This window comes from Pagrus pagrus, assembly GCF_965226575.1.
Source record: "Pagrus pagrus genome assembly, chromosome: 8".
Taxonomy (NCBI): Eukaryota; Metazoa; Chordata; class Actinopteri; order Spariformes; family Sparidae; genus Pagrus; species Pagrus pagrus.
In genome coordinates, this window is record NC_140192.1 from 11,999,180 (window position 1) to 12,014,034 (window position 14,855).

The 14,855-nt window shown below is 41.4% G+C and overlaps 2 protein-coding genes across 4 annotated transcripts in view; both read left to right on the forward strand.

The window, feature by feature from the left end:
- The first annotated feature begins 390 nt into the window (after positions 1-390).
- Positions 391-4,687, forward strand: isca1 (iron-sulfur cluster assembly 1). Its single transcript, XM_084358872.1, has 4 exons — positions 391-513; positions 3,027-3,080; positions 3,350-3,455; positions 3,711-4,687. Exons 1-4 carry the CDS (start codon positions 433-435, stop codon positions 3,857-3,859), a joined length of 390 nt encoding a protein of 129 aa, XP_084214998.1. The 5' UTR covers positions 391-432; the 3' UTR covers positions 3,860-4,687.
- An 81-nt stretch (positions 4,688-4,768) lies between these two features.
- Positions 4,769-14,855, forward strand: part of kiss1rb (KISS1 receptor b) — a 36,220-nt gene continuing 26,133 nt past the window's right edge. For all 3 annotated transcript variants that reach the window (XM_084358870.1, XM_084358869.1, XM_084358871.1), the window contains exon 1: positions 4,769-5,615. The gene's annotated coding sequence lies outside the window, so the exon portion shown is untranslated. The remainder of the gene's footprint in view (positions 5,616-14,855) is intronic.

Here is a 14,855-nt window from a genome sequence, read left to right on the forward strand (position 1 = left end):
TATTGATGGTCCCCAAGTCAGCCTCTAGCGCACCGCCGCTGGGTGTCTCCGGGGTAAATGTCTGTACAATATCCAACCTAAAACTAACCTCACTTCGGTTCGAAAGAGCCAGTAACTGTACTGGAAGTTTATCAGCTAATCCAAGATATGTCACAGAAGAAACAAAAACATCAAAACCCTAAAATATCCCAATATCCCTAACTAATTCTGAATAGTGTTTACATAACATTTTTACGGTAATTCTATAATATTACAAGTTACAAAACAGAAGCGGATGTAGAAGCTTAGTTGATCCTTCTCCGGAAATTCATTGGCTGTCGCGCCCATCCGTCATGGTGTAAGCCAATCATTAAACGGGCTGCATTTCAGGGGCGGTTGCCATTTTTTCTCCAGGCTTGCGCAGTTTAATGTTTTGATTTTAACTGTAGCAACATGTCTGCCTCCGTGGTGCGAGCGACCGTCCGAGCGGTCAGCAAAAGAAAGATATTGCCCACAAGAGCCGCACTGACACTGGTGAGTTATAAACTGTGTTAACAAACTCATGTACAACACTTTTCTGTCCGTTCGCTACATGTCCGTTAAGAAAGTGTGGCGGAAACACCGGCGACCGCTGTGTGCTTGTAATGTTACGTGATCCTAAGTTAGCTAAGCTAACGTTAGCAACCCTGGGACTTGAACGTCACACGCAGTACAGCTCGGTATGTTCTTAAGCGAAGCATTCCTGTCACATTGAAATGTCATCGTTTAAATTAGCTTATTTTAATTGATATTCACTCTGGTGCTGTTAAATAACCATGACATTGTGTTGGGAAAATTACTCTAGCTAATAATGTTGGTCCCCGGCTAGGATGCTAAGCTAAGCTGTTGTTTGGTAATGTGCCAGTGACTGTACTGTTCCTCAACCGAGAACACTATCAAGACGTATTAACTAACCTCGTCCTACAATTTTGAAACAATAGCGTCTTCAACAAGGTATTACACAACTAATAAGAACTGCAACATGTAGCGTGACGATTGTAAAGGTATCTTTATAAGCTAGTGATTTAGTTTTGTATATCCAAGTTCCAATTCAAGCAAACTGTTTTTTAAAGTAGTAAAAATCATACAGCAGAGGCCGCTTATTCTCTCAGACTGACTTTTAGACACTAGCAAGCTGCATAAAAATACTGGAGCCCTCATAATGAACCCAATAACACCCAACCTTAAAAACCCCATGCTCATCCTTTAGACATACATCTGTTTTCAAAAGCAGCTTCTCTATTGGCATTAGTGTCCTGACCTGAATGATTAAAGTAGCTATAAAGACTTTTAAATATGAAACTCAGTGGTTGTATAGTTTGTTAGTGATATAACATGATTACATATATATATTTAGTCTATAAAAAGTACTCTCTTATTATAGCAACAGTTCAGTATCTATAAGAGTAATACCAGCCCAGAATATGTGTGCATTAAAGAACATCTTAAGTTCATCTACTAAGCAAAATATAATTTTCAGCATTTAATATGCATTGTGTACTGCTTTGACCTCAATTTCTTCTGATCTTTGTAATCTCAAAAAAAAGAGAGAAAAGGAATGGGCTGTTGCATCCCAGTGGTTATGATAAATTAAGTAAAATTCTGTAAATGAGGGAAAACATGCAGTGCACATGCTACACAGCACACAGGTTCACTGGATTGTCCAGCATGTATGAAAACGTTGTGACTCAAATGATGTGGCCATCACAGTAACCAGATCTCAACTGGATGGACGATCAGTGGTGATTTTGAAAGGCTTGTGGTGGCCCACTACTTAACTACAAAAAAACGTTGCCCTGCTTTGGATGTACTGAGGCACTTGTTGCAAGTCACCCTTTTCAATCCATCCCCAAATGTACTGTTAGCTGTCTGATCTCTTTATTTATAAACTCTCCTTTCCTTGCCTAAATGTAGCAAACACCTAAAATTATCAGTAGTTAGTGGTCGATGTGATATTCAAATAAGATTGTAAATTAGTAAGTAAAGCGCCTTTCAAAGTCTGAGTTACAAGATGCTGTACTAGCAAACATTGAGGGGAAATTAAACAGGAAATAAGCATAAAAAAAAACCCAACAATTAAAAGCAGGCACTTAGTATAGCTGGCTGTCGGTGCAGGTTCACGGTTTGTAGTTACAGGCGGGATAAACATTCACTAATGGTGAGCATGACGAGCTCCGCCAACAGTGCTATTGAAAGATAATATGTATGTATGGTGGTCTGAGCTGATAAAGGCAACGCTCTGAAGTAGTAATGTAGTAGGACACCCCTCAACACCGAGTCAACAGCAGATGATAAAGGGTTCTGCTGTTTTCTTTACCTGGCAGGGACTACTTAAATCTTACCAAAAGGTTAGTTAAACATATTATGCCTTCACATTGTACTGTAATAATATATAATAAATTACCTAATTTGTGTGCTTGGCTATCATACCATTTATAAATTAAGATGAAAAACAAGAACTTAAAATCCAAGTGTTCCTGTCTACTACACACACTACATAGACCTTCAATTCAGTAATTACCCATTGCATTTGGTTGACAGTGTAGTTATGAAGCAGACTGTGACACAGTTGGGATGTACTGTACATTTGGCATCACAGCACAGTTGCACACATACAGATGAACACACCAGCTTAAAGGGATTAGCACCATGTGGCTAATGTAGTTCGTCTCAGTCTCCCAAATGGCTCCACGTGAGAGCCCAAACACTGATATCCCTCATTTATAAACCTACATTCACTCAGTGACAGCTGCAGCTTCAGAGTGCAGGTTATTTCCTGTAAGTGTTAGCACATGAAACAGAAATGTTTCACAGTGGGGGGTGTAGTGTATCAAAACAGCCAAATAAACTTAAACCTGCACCAAATTGTGCTTTTTATATTGCCATTTTTCTGCTCAGAATGTTTGAAACAGTCACAGTTTTGCCAAAATACACTGCTTCCAGCTGAATCCACTGTGTATTGTTGCTGTGAGTGCTAACCTTTTATATTCTGTTGTTGTTTTCTTTAGACTCCATCAGCTGTGAACAAGATCAGGGTGTTGTTGCAGGACAAGCCGGAATATGTGAGTAATTATGGCTTGCATTCACTGAAACATATCATCAAGCTGTGTTGTTTTGCGTCCTAAAATTTTAACACAGTGGGTTGCTGTCATTTAAATAATTTACCCTCCCTTTCTTTGTGTTGTTTAAAGTTAACTTTGATATATTTTTAAGCTTTACCAAAAATAGAAAGCCAAAAAAAAGGCCATACATAACCTTTTCGGCAAAATTGATGAAACTATAATTATTGATAAATAACACTGAAAGCTTATGTCCCTTTGGTTCTCTCTAGATCGGTTTGAAGGTTGGAGTGAGAACGCGTGGCTGTAATGGACTTACTTACACACTGGACTACACCACGGAGAAAAGCATATCTGATGAGGAAGTGCTGCAGGATGGTGAGTGACGAATTGTTGTTGTGCTTGCCTTTTTATAGTCAAATATTTTTTAATGTTTGGGATATGAAGACAAGCAAAGATTAAATACAAATACACATTTTTTTCAGTTTTCATCTTTATTCATGTCATGCATTGCTGTGTGTTACAGTATCTTTTTTTGATTGTACCACTAGAGGTTGCTAAAGTTGGAAATGTTCAAATTGTACACACAGCGACCTAGAACTTGGGAGTGGCTACAGCTCTACTTTCTTGCAGGTGTCAGGGTGTTCATAGCGAAGAAGGCTCAGCTCACACTTCTGGGAACTGAGATGGACTTTGTGGAGTCAAAGCTGTCCAGTGAATTTGTCTTCAACAATCCCAACATCAAGGGCACATGTGGCTGTGGAGAAAGCTTCAACATATGAGCATCATGGAGCCTCTGTCCTCCCCTGCACCCTTAGTGCTCCAAACCCCTGTCCCACCCAAAAAGACTGAGAGACAGAATGTTGACGAGGAACATGAGGAAATCTCTGAGATGTGGATGCGTTACTACCACTGCTCTTCCTGCAGAACATTTAAACACGCACACTCGTAAAGCCCAATTCTGTTTCTGCTTCGAGTCAGCTCTAATACAGTTAGTCAAAACCATCTCAACATGTTGATTTTAGGTTCAGATGATGTTGACAACTGCTTTTTTTTTATTCTTGGCTCTGCATGTAAACAAACTTTAGAATGACCTCAAAAGCAAAGTTGTTTTATTATTTCAGTGACTGGCTGCCATCTTACACATATACGCACAATGTCTTCAGTCAAGTGAAGCATGACACCAGAAGTATTCTGTTATCAAGTTTGGATCTATCCACTAACATACATAAAGGTCTTGGTCAACATCAGGGGTCTGATTAACACTGTAAGCCAGTGTATTATCATCCAGTGTAATGTACCAGCGGTATGCAGAAGTGGAAGAGTTTGAGTGTCTTGAAACTGCTTTATTAGTTTGTATAAGTATATATTTATCTCTGTGTGTACATATAAAGAATGTAAAATAAATCTCCCTTGAACCACACAAGCGCACAAAAAAACATGCACCAAACATGTATTGACACATAAGAGTACATGAGGTTTTTGTTGGATTCTTTTGCTTGATCAACGACTTTGTATAGACTGCGTGCTCTGAATATTTGTAACCTGTGCAATATTCCTGTGTACATATGAAATAATAAATGGCTTCATCCAGTAATATAAAATCGCAAGTCATGGTGACAGCTCAGTTATCAGAACCAGATGAAATCTGTGTCACCACTTCTCTTTTGTTGATTTGTCTCTTTGGGCAGCTTCCGAAGGAGGTCATTTTCAAAGATTTATTTTTAATCTGTATTTTTGGGTTGTAACACTACCACAATAACAAGCTGGAGCTTTGCTTTATATTTTTTTTAAGTCTTATGGGGTCATGGACAATCAAAATAAGCAAGGAGAGTCAGACAGAGAGTCTCATGGGCTAGGTAGTGAAAAATTATAAATAAAACAAATAGGCCTCTTGTCAATTTCACTTTGAAAAAAAGTGTTATTTAAAATGTGTGTGTGAAGAATGCTAAGGGACAATGGAAGGTTGCACAGATATTTCCTTGTTTTATGTTTTATTTATTTAGAAGTCATATATTACTACTGAAGTTAGCATGCTAATTGGCTAGCCCTGGGCCTGAAAACCTCTTTCTCCCAGCAGTCCAACTCTCCTGTGCTAGTGGTATAAACACCCAACACTCCCCTGGTAGTCCAACTGGCTGCACAGCTAACAAGCTAATAGTAGCTACAGTCATGGGTGTATAAATGTATGGTAACTGTGCTGGGCAGTGTATGGGAGAGATAATCAGTACTTTTCAGTGCTGCTTGCAGTGTCTGACGCTGACTGAACAATGAGAATCAACCAAACAGTAAAGCTGCAGCTGGAAAATGAAAAACAATGAGCTGAAAAGGCTTTGTTGAGATGAGGCGACATGCTGGACTGTGCAGCAGGAGTGACCCCTTTCACATTACAGGTCATTTGACCACCAGCTGATATAAAAATGTTAATTAGTGTTAAATGTATTGCTGTCTGGAAAGTTACTGGTTTTAACCCAAATAGATGCTCTTCAACCGGATCCATCTTATTAAGTCTTAGCAAATGTTTTGCCCCTCAAACATGTAAGTTGCCTTTATTTCTGTACTTTCTTTTGATTACCTTTAGACTATTTGTGCTATGAAGTACAGTACAGTATATTGTAACAATTTTGTTTCTCCATAGTTCGATTTAATGCAAACATTTACAACAAATGTTAGTATGGAACCAGGATTATTGTGACCAGTTAAAATGTAGATTTAAATTGACTCAGTCGTGTCTGTTTCTTTGAGAATGACGTTGAAAAAACACACTGGTAGAATCTGGTTCAACTAGTTTTCATGCCATCAACATTGTTCCACATACAATCATTATTTGAGAAATCATTGAGGAAAAATGGCAGTTTATTTATCATAAATCCTTAACAAAAAAATTAACTCGAATCAATAAAACATGAAAACTCATACACATGGTTTGTAAAATCAAAGACTGCTTCAAGGTCCAGCTCTCTCTGATGAGTCCAGAGGTGGACAGAGTACACAACTTCACTACTTGAGTAAAAGTACAGATACTCCTTGTCAAACATTACTCCAATACAAGTAAAAGTACTAAAGTATTTGTTTAAAAAATTACTTAAGTAAAAGTATTTAAAAAATATCTCAGGAAATACAGGAAAGGAAAGTAGCTTAATGTCATTATACAATACACTGATGCGATTCTGCTACAGACGTGTTTATAGCTCAAAAATAAGCAAATAAAGGCAAGAAGCCTCAGAACACAGACTCAGCTGCATTCATCAACAAATGAAATATATTGCAGACAGCCGCGGTCAGTTCAGTATATTTTTGCATCTGACATCCATGCTTTCTCTACATAAAAAAGATGTAGATGCAGGCACTACAAGAACTTATATTGACATTTACAGATAAACAACTTATTGGCTAGTTTACTTTACTTATATCATACATCATAGCCAAAAATGAGCCGGATAACCCACATCAAAGACAGCCGCACCTCACTAACGCGTGCACACCCACTCTCTCTCTCTCTCTCTCTCACTCACACACACACACACACACACACACACACACACACACACACAGAGAGAGAGAGACACATACGCGCGCGCGCATACACACACACACACACACACACACACACACACACACACACACACTCTCTCTTTCACAAACATTAAGCTAGCTAACGTTAGTAGCTACTTTACATACCGCGACGTGCTTTTTCCGGTTGGAAGACGAGTCTTTGTAGTCCGTGATATAATTGGTCCGCGGTAAGCACAACCAACATTTAAACTGAAACGAATCAGTTTTTGTGACAAAAATCTCAAACATGGGTTTGAGATAAGGCCACGGGTGCTCATGACGTAGTACAGGTACGGCAATACGGCTAAGACAAACCATACGCGAATCAGCAGAAACAGTTTTATTTTCTCTGAATTTTGCAAAAAAAAAAAAAAAATCATCAGCTGACGTAAGATCAAAAGTAGCGAGTAACGAGAGCATTAATAGAAATGTAGTGGAGTAAAAAGTACAATATTTGTCCTTCAAATGTAGTGGAGTAAAAGTATCCCCCCAAAATAATACTCAAGTAAAGTACAGATACTCAAAAACTGTACTTAAGTACAGTACTCAAGTAAATTTACTTCGTTACTGTCCACCACTGGATGAGTCATACATTAATGTCTGTGGAGAAAGTAACACACCCATTTCACTGACCGACTATTTGCTTGCCTAAACCTGTCTGGCATTCATCTATCAACAGTCAAGACAGCCTGAGGAGAAACAGACAATGTAAACGAGTCTTGAAAAACATTGCGGTAACGTGGCGACATGATTGCTCCCATCTTGTCACCTGTCCACTAATTGTGTTTTACTCTGTTCTTCTGGGTATTTTTCATGCAAGTATGCCCTGGAATATATAGTGACATTCTCACTGGATATGACCTGTTATCCATTTCCTAAAACAGATATTGTTTGAGCTGACTTTGCAGAATAATAAGAATTAAAACTGCAAGCAGTGATGAACGGGCCCTCGCAGTCCACGCGTGTCGGGGTGTGCTGCGGTCGGGGCCTGCCAGTTACCCGGCCGCATTGCCCGATTATTGTGTATGTATGTCTTAACTGTCCGTGTGTTAATGGGACTGCATTTGGTGAAGATATGGAAGACTGTCTGTTTGAACAGAATTTGCAGGAAATTGTTGTTTCATATTATGGCCGTTGTTTGGACTATCACAATTCTTTTAATAACTTTTTGTCAGGAGGGTCCACAGATGATGTGTGCAAAGTTTGGTGGAAATGGGATTAATTGCATAGGTGGAGTTCGGAGAAGAAGGTTTGTGACATTCCGGAATTTTCAAATGGAAGTGTGACGCGAAAGTGGGCGTGGCCTACATCACACAATTCAGCTGAATGCAGGGAACACATAGATATAAGGTTTAAGAATTCACACCATGTTATGTGGGAGTTATTAGGCAAAAACGGTTTTGTGTTGATAATAGCGCCACCTGCTGGTCATTTTTGGTGTGTGAGTTACAGGGGCCAGTTTATAGCACCCCTATGAGTTTCATATCCATAAGTGTTATGGTGTGGGCACAGTGGCAAATAAAAAATGAAACTGCCACCAGAGCGCCACCTAGTGTTGGATCGGTAAGACCTTCGTCAGCTATCCTCAGGAGGGCATTGGCAATGAGTGTACCAAGTTTCATGTTAATCCGACAAACCAATGTGGAGATATAAATTACTCCAATTTAAAGAGCGCCACCTAGTGGTCATCGGGCAAAATTTTGAACAGAGCCTTAGGGCCTCATAGGGAAGTAGGATCCTGAGTTTGAAGTCATTCGGACACACCAATGTGGAGATATGCAAAACTTCCTGTTATGAGCGAAATCTGCAGGAATTTGTAATTTAATAAGTTGAGTATTTTTTGGTATATCAAAATTCTTTTAATAACTTTTTGTCAGGAGGGTCCACAGATGCTGTGTGCAAAGTTTCGTGCAAATCGGTGAAATTGCCTGGGAGGAGTTCGAAAAAGTAGGTTTGCGACATTTTGCGAGCTAGCGAAAAAAAACGGTAGGCGGATATGGGCGTGGCCTATACCCAGAGATTCAGGAGGATTCACTGAACGCGTGGATATAAGGATTTAGAATGTGCGACAAAGTATGTGGGAGTTATTAGGCAAAACGCACTTTCCTTGATAACAGCGCCACCTAGTGGTGAAAATTCACAACGACGACAGATTATAAAATTTTTCGCCAGGTGTGACGTATATTCCAAGTTTGGCGAGTTTTGGGGTATGTTAAGGCAGTGAAAAATGCGATCATTTGGGATAAATAAAAATAATAATTAAAACTGCGAGCAGTGATGTACGGGCCCTCGCAGTCCACGCGTGTCGGGGCATGCTGCCGTCGGGGCTTGTTCATGCAACAACTTCCGTTGAGTAAAGAAAAGTGAAGGCAGTCAAGGGAAAAATGGTTTTGTCTTGATAACAGCGCCACCTAGTGGTAATTTTTGGTGTGTGAGTTACAGGGGCCAGTGTGTACCACCCCAATGAATTTCATATCCATAAGTATTATGGTTTGGGCACAGTGCCAAAAACAAAATGAAACTGCCGCCAGAGCGCCACCTAGTGTCGGAGCGGTAAGACCTTCGTCAGCCATCCTCAGGAGGGCATTTGCAATAAGTGTACCAAGTTTCATGTCAATCAGACAAACGGATGTGGAGATATAAATTACTTCAATTTAAAGAGCGCCACCTAGTGGTGGTCGGCCAAAATTTGGCACAGAGCCTTAGGGGCTCATGGCGAAGTATTATCCTGAGTTTCATGTCATTCGGACACACCAATGTGGAGATATGCAACACTTCCTGTTTTGACCGAAATCTGCAGGAAATTGTTATTTAATAACTTGAGTATTCTTTGGAATATCAAAATTCTTTTAATAACTTTTTGTGAGGAGGGTCCACAGATGCTGTGTGCAAAGTTTCGTGCAAATCGGTCGAACTGCCTGGGAGGAGTTCGAAAAAGTAGGTTTGCGACATTTTGCGAGCTAGCGAAAAAAAACGGTAGGCGGATATGGGCGTGGCCTATACCCAGAGATTCAGGAGGATTCACTGAACGCGTGGATATAAGGATTTAGAATGTGCGACAAAGTATGTGGGAGTTATTAGGCAAAACGCACTTTCCTTGATAACAGCGCCACCTAGTGGTGAAAATTCACAACGACGACAGATTATAAAATTTTTCGCCAGGTGTGACGTATATTCCAAGTTTGGCGAGTTTTGGGGTATGTTCAGGCAGTGAAAAATGCGATCATTTTGTCAGAAGAAAAATAAAAAAAATAAATTAAAACTGCAAGCAGTGATGAACGGGCCCTCGCAGCCCCACGTACGTCGGGCTGTGGCGCCGTTGAAGGCCTGTGTGCCCAGATGTGTGCTTGCCTGTTGCCTGTGGAAATGTCCAACCTAAATGGGATTCATGTCACACAAAACACAACAGTGACATCTTCAGTGACTTCCTGTGTCCAGAGGGTGGCGCTATAGATATGACACAGTATTGATGCAGAGACGTGTTGAGGGCGAGCCCCTCTACATGTGTGAGCAATTTGATGGCGATGAGAAATTGTATGTTGGAGTTATCAGGACTTCCTGCTTGATGGCGAAGGATTGAATTTGAAGGAAAATGGCGGACTTCCTGTTGGACTGAGGGTATGTGTCCAAGAGAGTTTTTTGTGCGGCTGGTGATGATACATAAGCCTACCGAATTTTGTTTATGTACATGCATGTAGGGGGCAGGGCTTCAATTTTGAAATATTCCAGGGGGCGCTATGGAGCCATTTAGCGCCACCTGCTCGTCATTTTTGGTGTGTGAGTTACCGGGGCCAGTCTCTAACACCCCAATGAATTTCATATCCATAAGTGTTATGGTGTGGGCACAGTGCCAAATGTAAGATGAAACTGCCACCAGAGCACCACCTAGTGGCAGATCTGTAACCCCTTTTTCAGCTATGCTCAGGAGGGCATTGGCAATGAGTGTAGCAAGTTTCATGTTAATCCGACAAACGGATGTGGAGATATAAATTACTTCAATTTAAAGAGAGCCACCTAGTGGTCATTGGCCAAAACTTTGCACAGAGCCTTAGGGGCTCATGTCGAAGTAGTATCCTGAGTTTCATGTCATTCGGACACAGCATTGTGGAGATATGCAACAGTTCCTGTTTGGAGCGAAATGTGCAGGAAGTTGTCATTTAATAAGTTGAGCATTCTTTGGAATATCAAAATTCTTTTAATAACTTTTAGTCAGGAGGGTCCACAGATGCTGTGTGCAAAGTTTCGTGTAAATTGGTGAAATTCCCTGGGAGGAGTTCGAAAAAGTAGGTTTGCGACATTTTGCGAGCTAGCGAAAAAAAACGGTAGGCGGATATGGGCGTGGCCTATACCCAGAGATTCAGGAGGATTCACTGAACGTGTGGATATAAGGTATTTGAATGTGCGACAAAGTATGTGGGAGTTATTAGGCAAAACACACTTTCCTTGATAATAGCGCCACCTAGTGGCGAAAATTCACAACGACAACAGATTATAAAATTTTTCGCCAGGTGTGACGTATATTCCAAGTTTGGTGAGTTTTGGGGTATGTTCAGGCAGTGAAAAATGCGATCATTTCGGCTGAAGGAAAAAAACTAAAAATAATTAAAACTGCAAGCAGTGATGAACGGGCCCTCGCAGTCCACGCGTGTCGGGGTGTGCTGCGGTCGGGGGCTGCCAGTTACCCGGCCGCATTGCCCGATTATTGTGTATGTATGTCTTAACTGTCCGTGTGTTAATGGGACTGCATTTGGTCAAGATATGGAAGACTGTCTGTTTGAACAGAATTTGCAGGAAATTGTAATTCTATATTTTGGGTGTTTATTGGAGTATCAGAATTGTTTTAATAACTTTTTGTCGTGAGCATGTACAGATGCTGTGTGCAAAGTTTGGTGCAAATTGGTGAAATTGCCTGGGAGGAGTTCGAAAAAGTAGGTTTTTCAGTTAGCGCGATTTTGCGAATGGTAATTTGGGGTGAACGTGGGCGTGGCCTACATCGATCAATTCATCTAGATTCAGGGAACACGTAGATATAAGGCTTTAGACTGTGCGACATATTATGTGGGAGTTATTCATCAAAAACGCTTTTGTCTTGATAACAGCGCCACCTGCTGGTCATTTTTGGTGTGTGAGTTACAGGGGCCAGTCTATACCACCCCAATGAATTTCATATCCATAAGTATTATGGTGTGGGCACAGTGCCAAAAACAAAATGAAACTGCCGCCAGAGCGCCACCTAGTGTCGGAGCGGTAAGACCTTCGTCAGCCATCCTCAGGAGGGCATTTGCAATAAGTGTACCAAGTTTCATGTCAATCAGACAAACGGATGTGGAGATATAAATTACTTCAATTTAAAGAGCGCCACCTAGTGGTGGTCGTCCAAAATTTGGCACAGAGCCTTAGGGGCTCATGGGGAAGTATTATCCTGAGTTTCATGTCATTCGGACACACCAATGTGGAGATATGCAACACTTCCTGTTTTGACCGAAATCTGCAGGAAATTGTTATTTAATAACTTGAGTATTCTTTGGAATATCAAAATTCTTTTAATAACTTTTTGTCAGGAGGGTCCACAGATGCTGTGTGCAAAGTTTCGTGCAAATCGGTCGAACTGCCTGGGAGGAGTTCGAAAAAGTAGGTTTGCGACATTTTGCGAGCTAGCGAAAAAAAACGGTAGGCGGATATGGGCGTGGCCTATACCCAGAGATTCAGGAGGATTCACTGAACGCGTGGATATAAGGATTTAGAATGTGCGACAAAGTATGTGGGAGTTATTAGGCAAAACGCACTTTCCTTGATAACAGCGCCACCTAGTGGTGAAAATTCACAACGACGACAGATTATAAAATTTTTCGCCAGGTGTGACGTATATTCCAAGTTTGGCGAGTTTTGGGGTATGTTCAGGCAGTGAAAAATGCGATCATTTGGGATAAATAAAAATAATAATAATTAAAACTGCAAGCAGTGATGAACGGGCCCTCGCAGCCCCACGTACGTCGGGCTGTGGCGCCGTTGAAGGCCTGTGTGCCCAGATGTGTGCTTGCCTGTTGCCTGTGGAAATGTCCAACCTAAATGGGATTCATGTCACACAAAACACAACAGTGACATCTTCAGTGGCTTCCTGTGTCCAGTGGGTGGCGCTATGGATATGACGCAGTATTGATGCAGAGACGTATTCAGGGTGAGCCCCTCTACATGTGTGATCAATTTGATGCCGATGGGAAATTGTATGTTGAAGTTATCAGGCCTTCCTGCTTGATGGCGAAGGATAGAATTTGAAGGAAAATGGCGGACTTCCTGTTGGACTGAGGGTATGTGTCCAAGAGGATTTTTTGTGCGGCTGGTGATGATACATAAGCCTACCGAATTTTGTTCATGTACGTGCATGTAGGGGGCAGGGCTTCAATTTTGAAATATTCCAAGGGGGCGCTATGGAGCCATTTAGCGCCACCTGCTGTTCATTTTTGGTGTGTGAGTTACAGGGGCCAGTCTCTAACACCCCTATGAGTTTCATATCCATAAGTGTTATGGTGTGGGCACAGTGGCAAATAAAAAATGAAACTGCCACCAGAGCGCCACCTAGTGTCGGATCAGTATGACCTTCATCAGCTATCCTCAGGAGGGCATTGGCAATGAGTGTAGCAAGTTTGATGTTAATCCGACAAACGGATGTGGAGATATAAATTACTTCAATTTAAAGAGCGCCACCTAGTGGTCATTGGCCAAAACTTTGCACAGAGCCTTAGGGGCTCATGTCGAAGTAGTATCCTGAGTTTCATGTCATTCGGACACAGCATTGTGGAGATATGCAACAATTCCTGTTTGGAGCGAAATGTGCAGGAAGTTGTCATTTAATAAGTTGAGCATTCTTTGGAATATCAAAATTCTTTTAATAACTTTTAGTCAGGAGGGTCCACAGATGCTGTGTGCAAAGTTTCGTGTAAATTGGTGAAATTCCCTGGGAGGAGTTCGAAAAAGTAGGTTTGCGACATTTTGCGAGCTAGCGAAAAAAAACGGTAGGCGGATATGGGCGTGGCCTATACCCAGAGATTCAGGAGGATTCACTGAACGCGTGGATATAAGGTTTTTGAATGTGCGACAAAGTATGTGGGAGTTATTAGGCAAAACGCACTTTCCTTGATAATAGCGCCACCTAGTGGCGAAAATTCACAACGACAACAGATTATAAAATTTTTCGCCAGGTGTGACGTATATTCCAAGTTTGGTGAGTTTTGGGGTATGTTCAGGCAGTGAAAAATGCGATCATTTGGGAAGAAAAAAAACTAAAATAATAATAATAATCATTACAATTACAATAGGGACCTTGCAGGTTCCCTGCTCGGGCCCTAATTAAAGCTGCAAGCAGCGATGAACGGGCCCTCGCAGTCCACGTACGTTGGGCTGTGGCGCCGTCGGAGGCCTGTGCGCCCAGTTGTGTGCTTGGCCATTGCCTGTGGAAATGACCTACCTAATGTAAATGGGATCTGTGTCACACAAAACACAACAGTGACATCTTCAGTGACTTCCTGTGTCCAGAGGGTGGCGCTATAGATATGACACAGTACTGATGCAGAGACGTGTTCAGGGCGAGCCCCTCTACATGTGTGAGCAATTTGATGCCGATGGGAAATTGCATGTTGAAGTTATCAGGAGTTGTTGCTTGATGGCGAAGGATTGAATTTGAAGGAAAATGGCGGACTTCCTGTTGGACTGAGGGTATGTGTCCAAGAGGGTTTTTTGTGCGTGTGGTGATGCTACATAATCCTACCGAATTGTGTTCATGTACGTGCATGTAGGAGGCAGGGCTTCAATTTTGAAATATTCCAGGGGGCGCTATGGAGACATTTAGCATAACCTGCTGGTCATTTTTGGTGTGTGAGTTACAGGGGCCAGTCTGTACCACCCCTATCAATTTCATATCCATAAGTGTTATGGTGTGGGCACAGTGCCAAACATAAAATTAAACTGCCACCAGAGCGCCACGTAGTGGCAGATCTGTAACCCCTTTTTCAGCTATCCTCAGGAGGGCAGTGGCAATGAGTGTGCCAAGTTTCATGTTAATCTGACAAACGGATGTGGAGATTTAAATTACTTCAATTTAAAGAGCGCCACCTAGTGGTCGTCGGCCAAAATTTTGCACAGAGCCTTAGAGACTCATGGGGAAGTAGTATCCTGAGTTTCATGTCCTTCGGACAAACCAATGTGGAGATATGCAACACTTCCTGT

Bases quoted from the DNA above. Each gene is read 5' to 3' on its own strand.
- isca1 (XM_084358872.1), top strand. From the start codon at position 433: ATGTCTGCCTCCGTGGTGCGAGCGACCGTCCGAGCGGTCAGCAAAAGA. The intron at 514-3,026 runs GTGAGTTATAAA...TGTTTTCTTTAG, and splicing joins CAAGAGCCGCACTGACACTG to ACTCCATCAGCTGTGAACAA. The intron at 3,456-3,710 runs GTGAGTGACGAA...ACTTTCTTGCAG, and splicing joins TGAGGAAGTGCTGCAGGATG to GTGTCAGGGTGTTCATAGCG.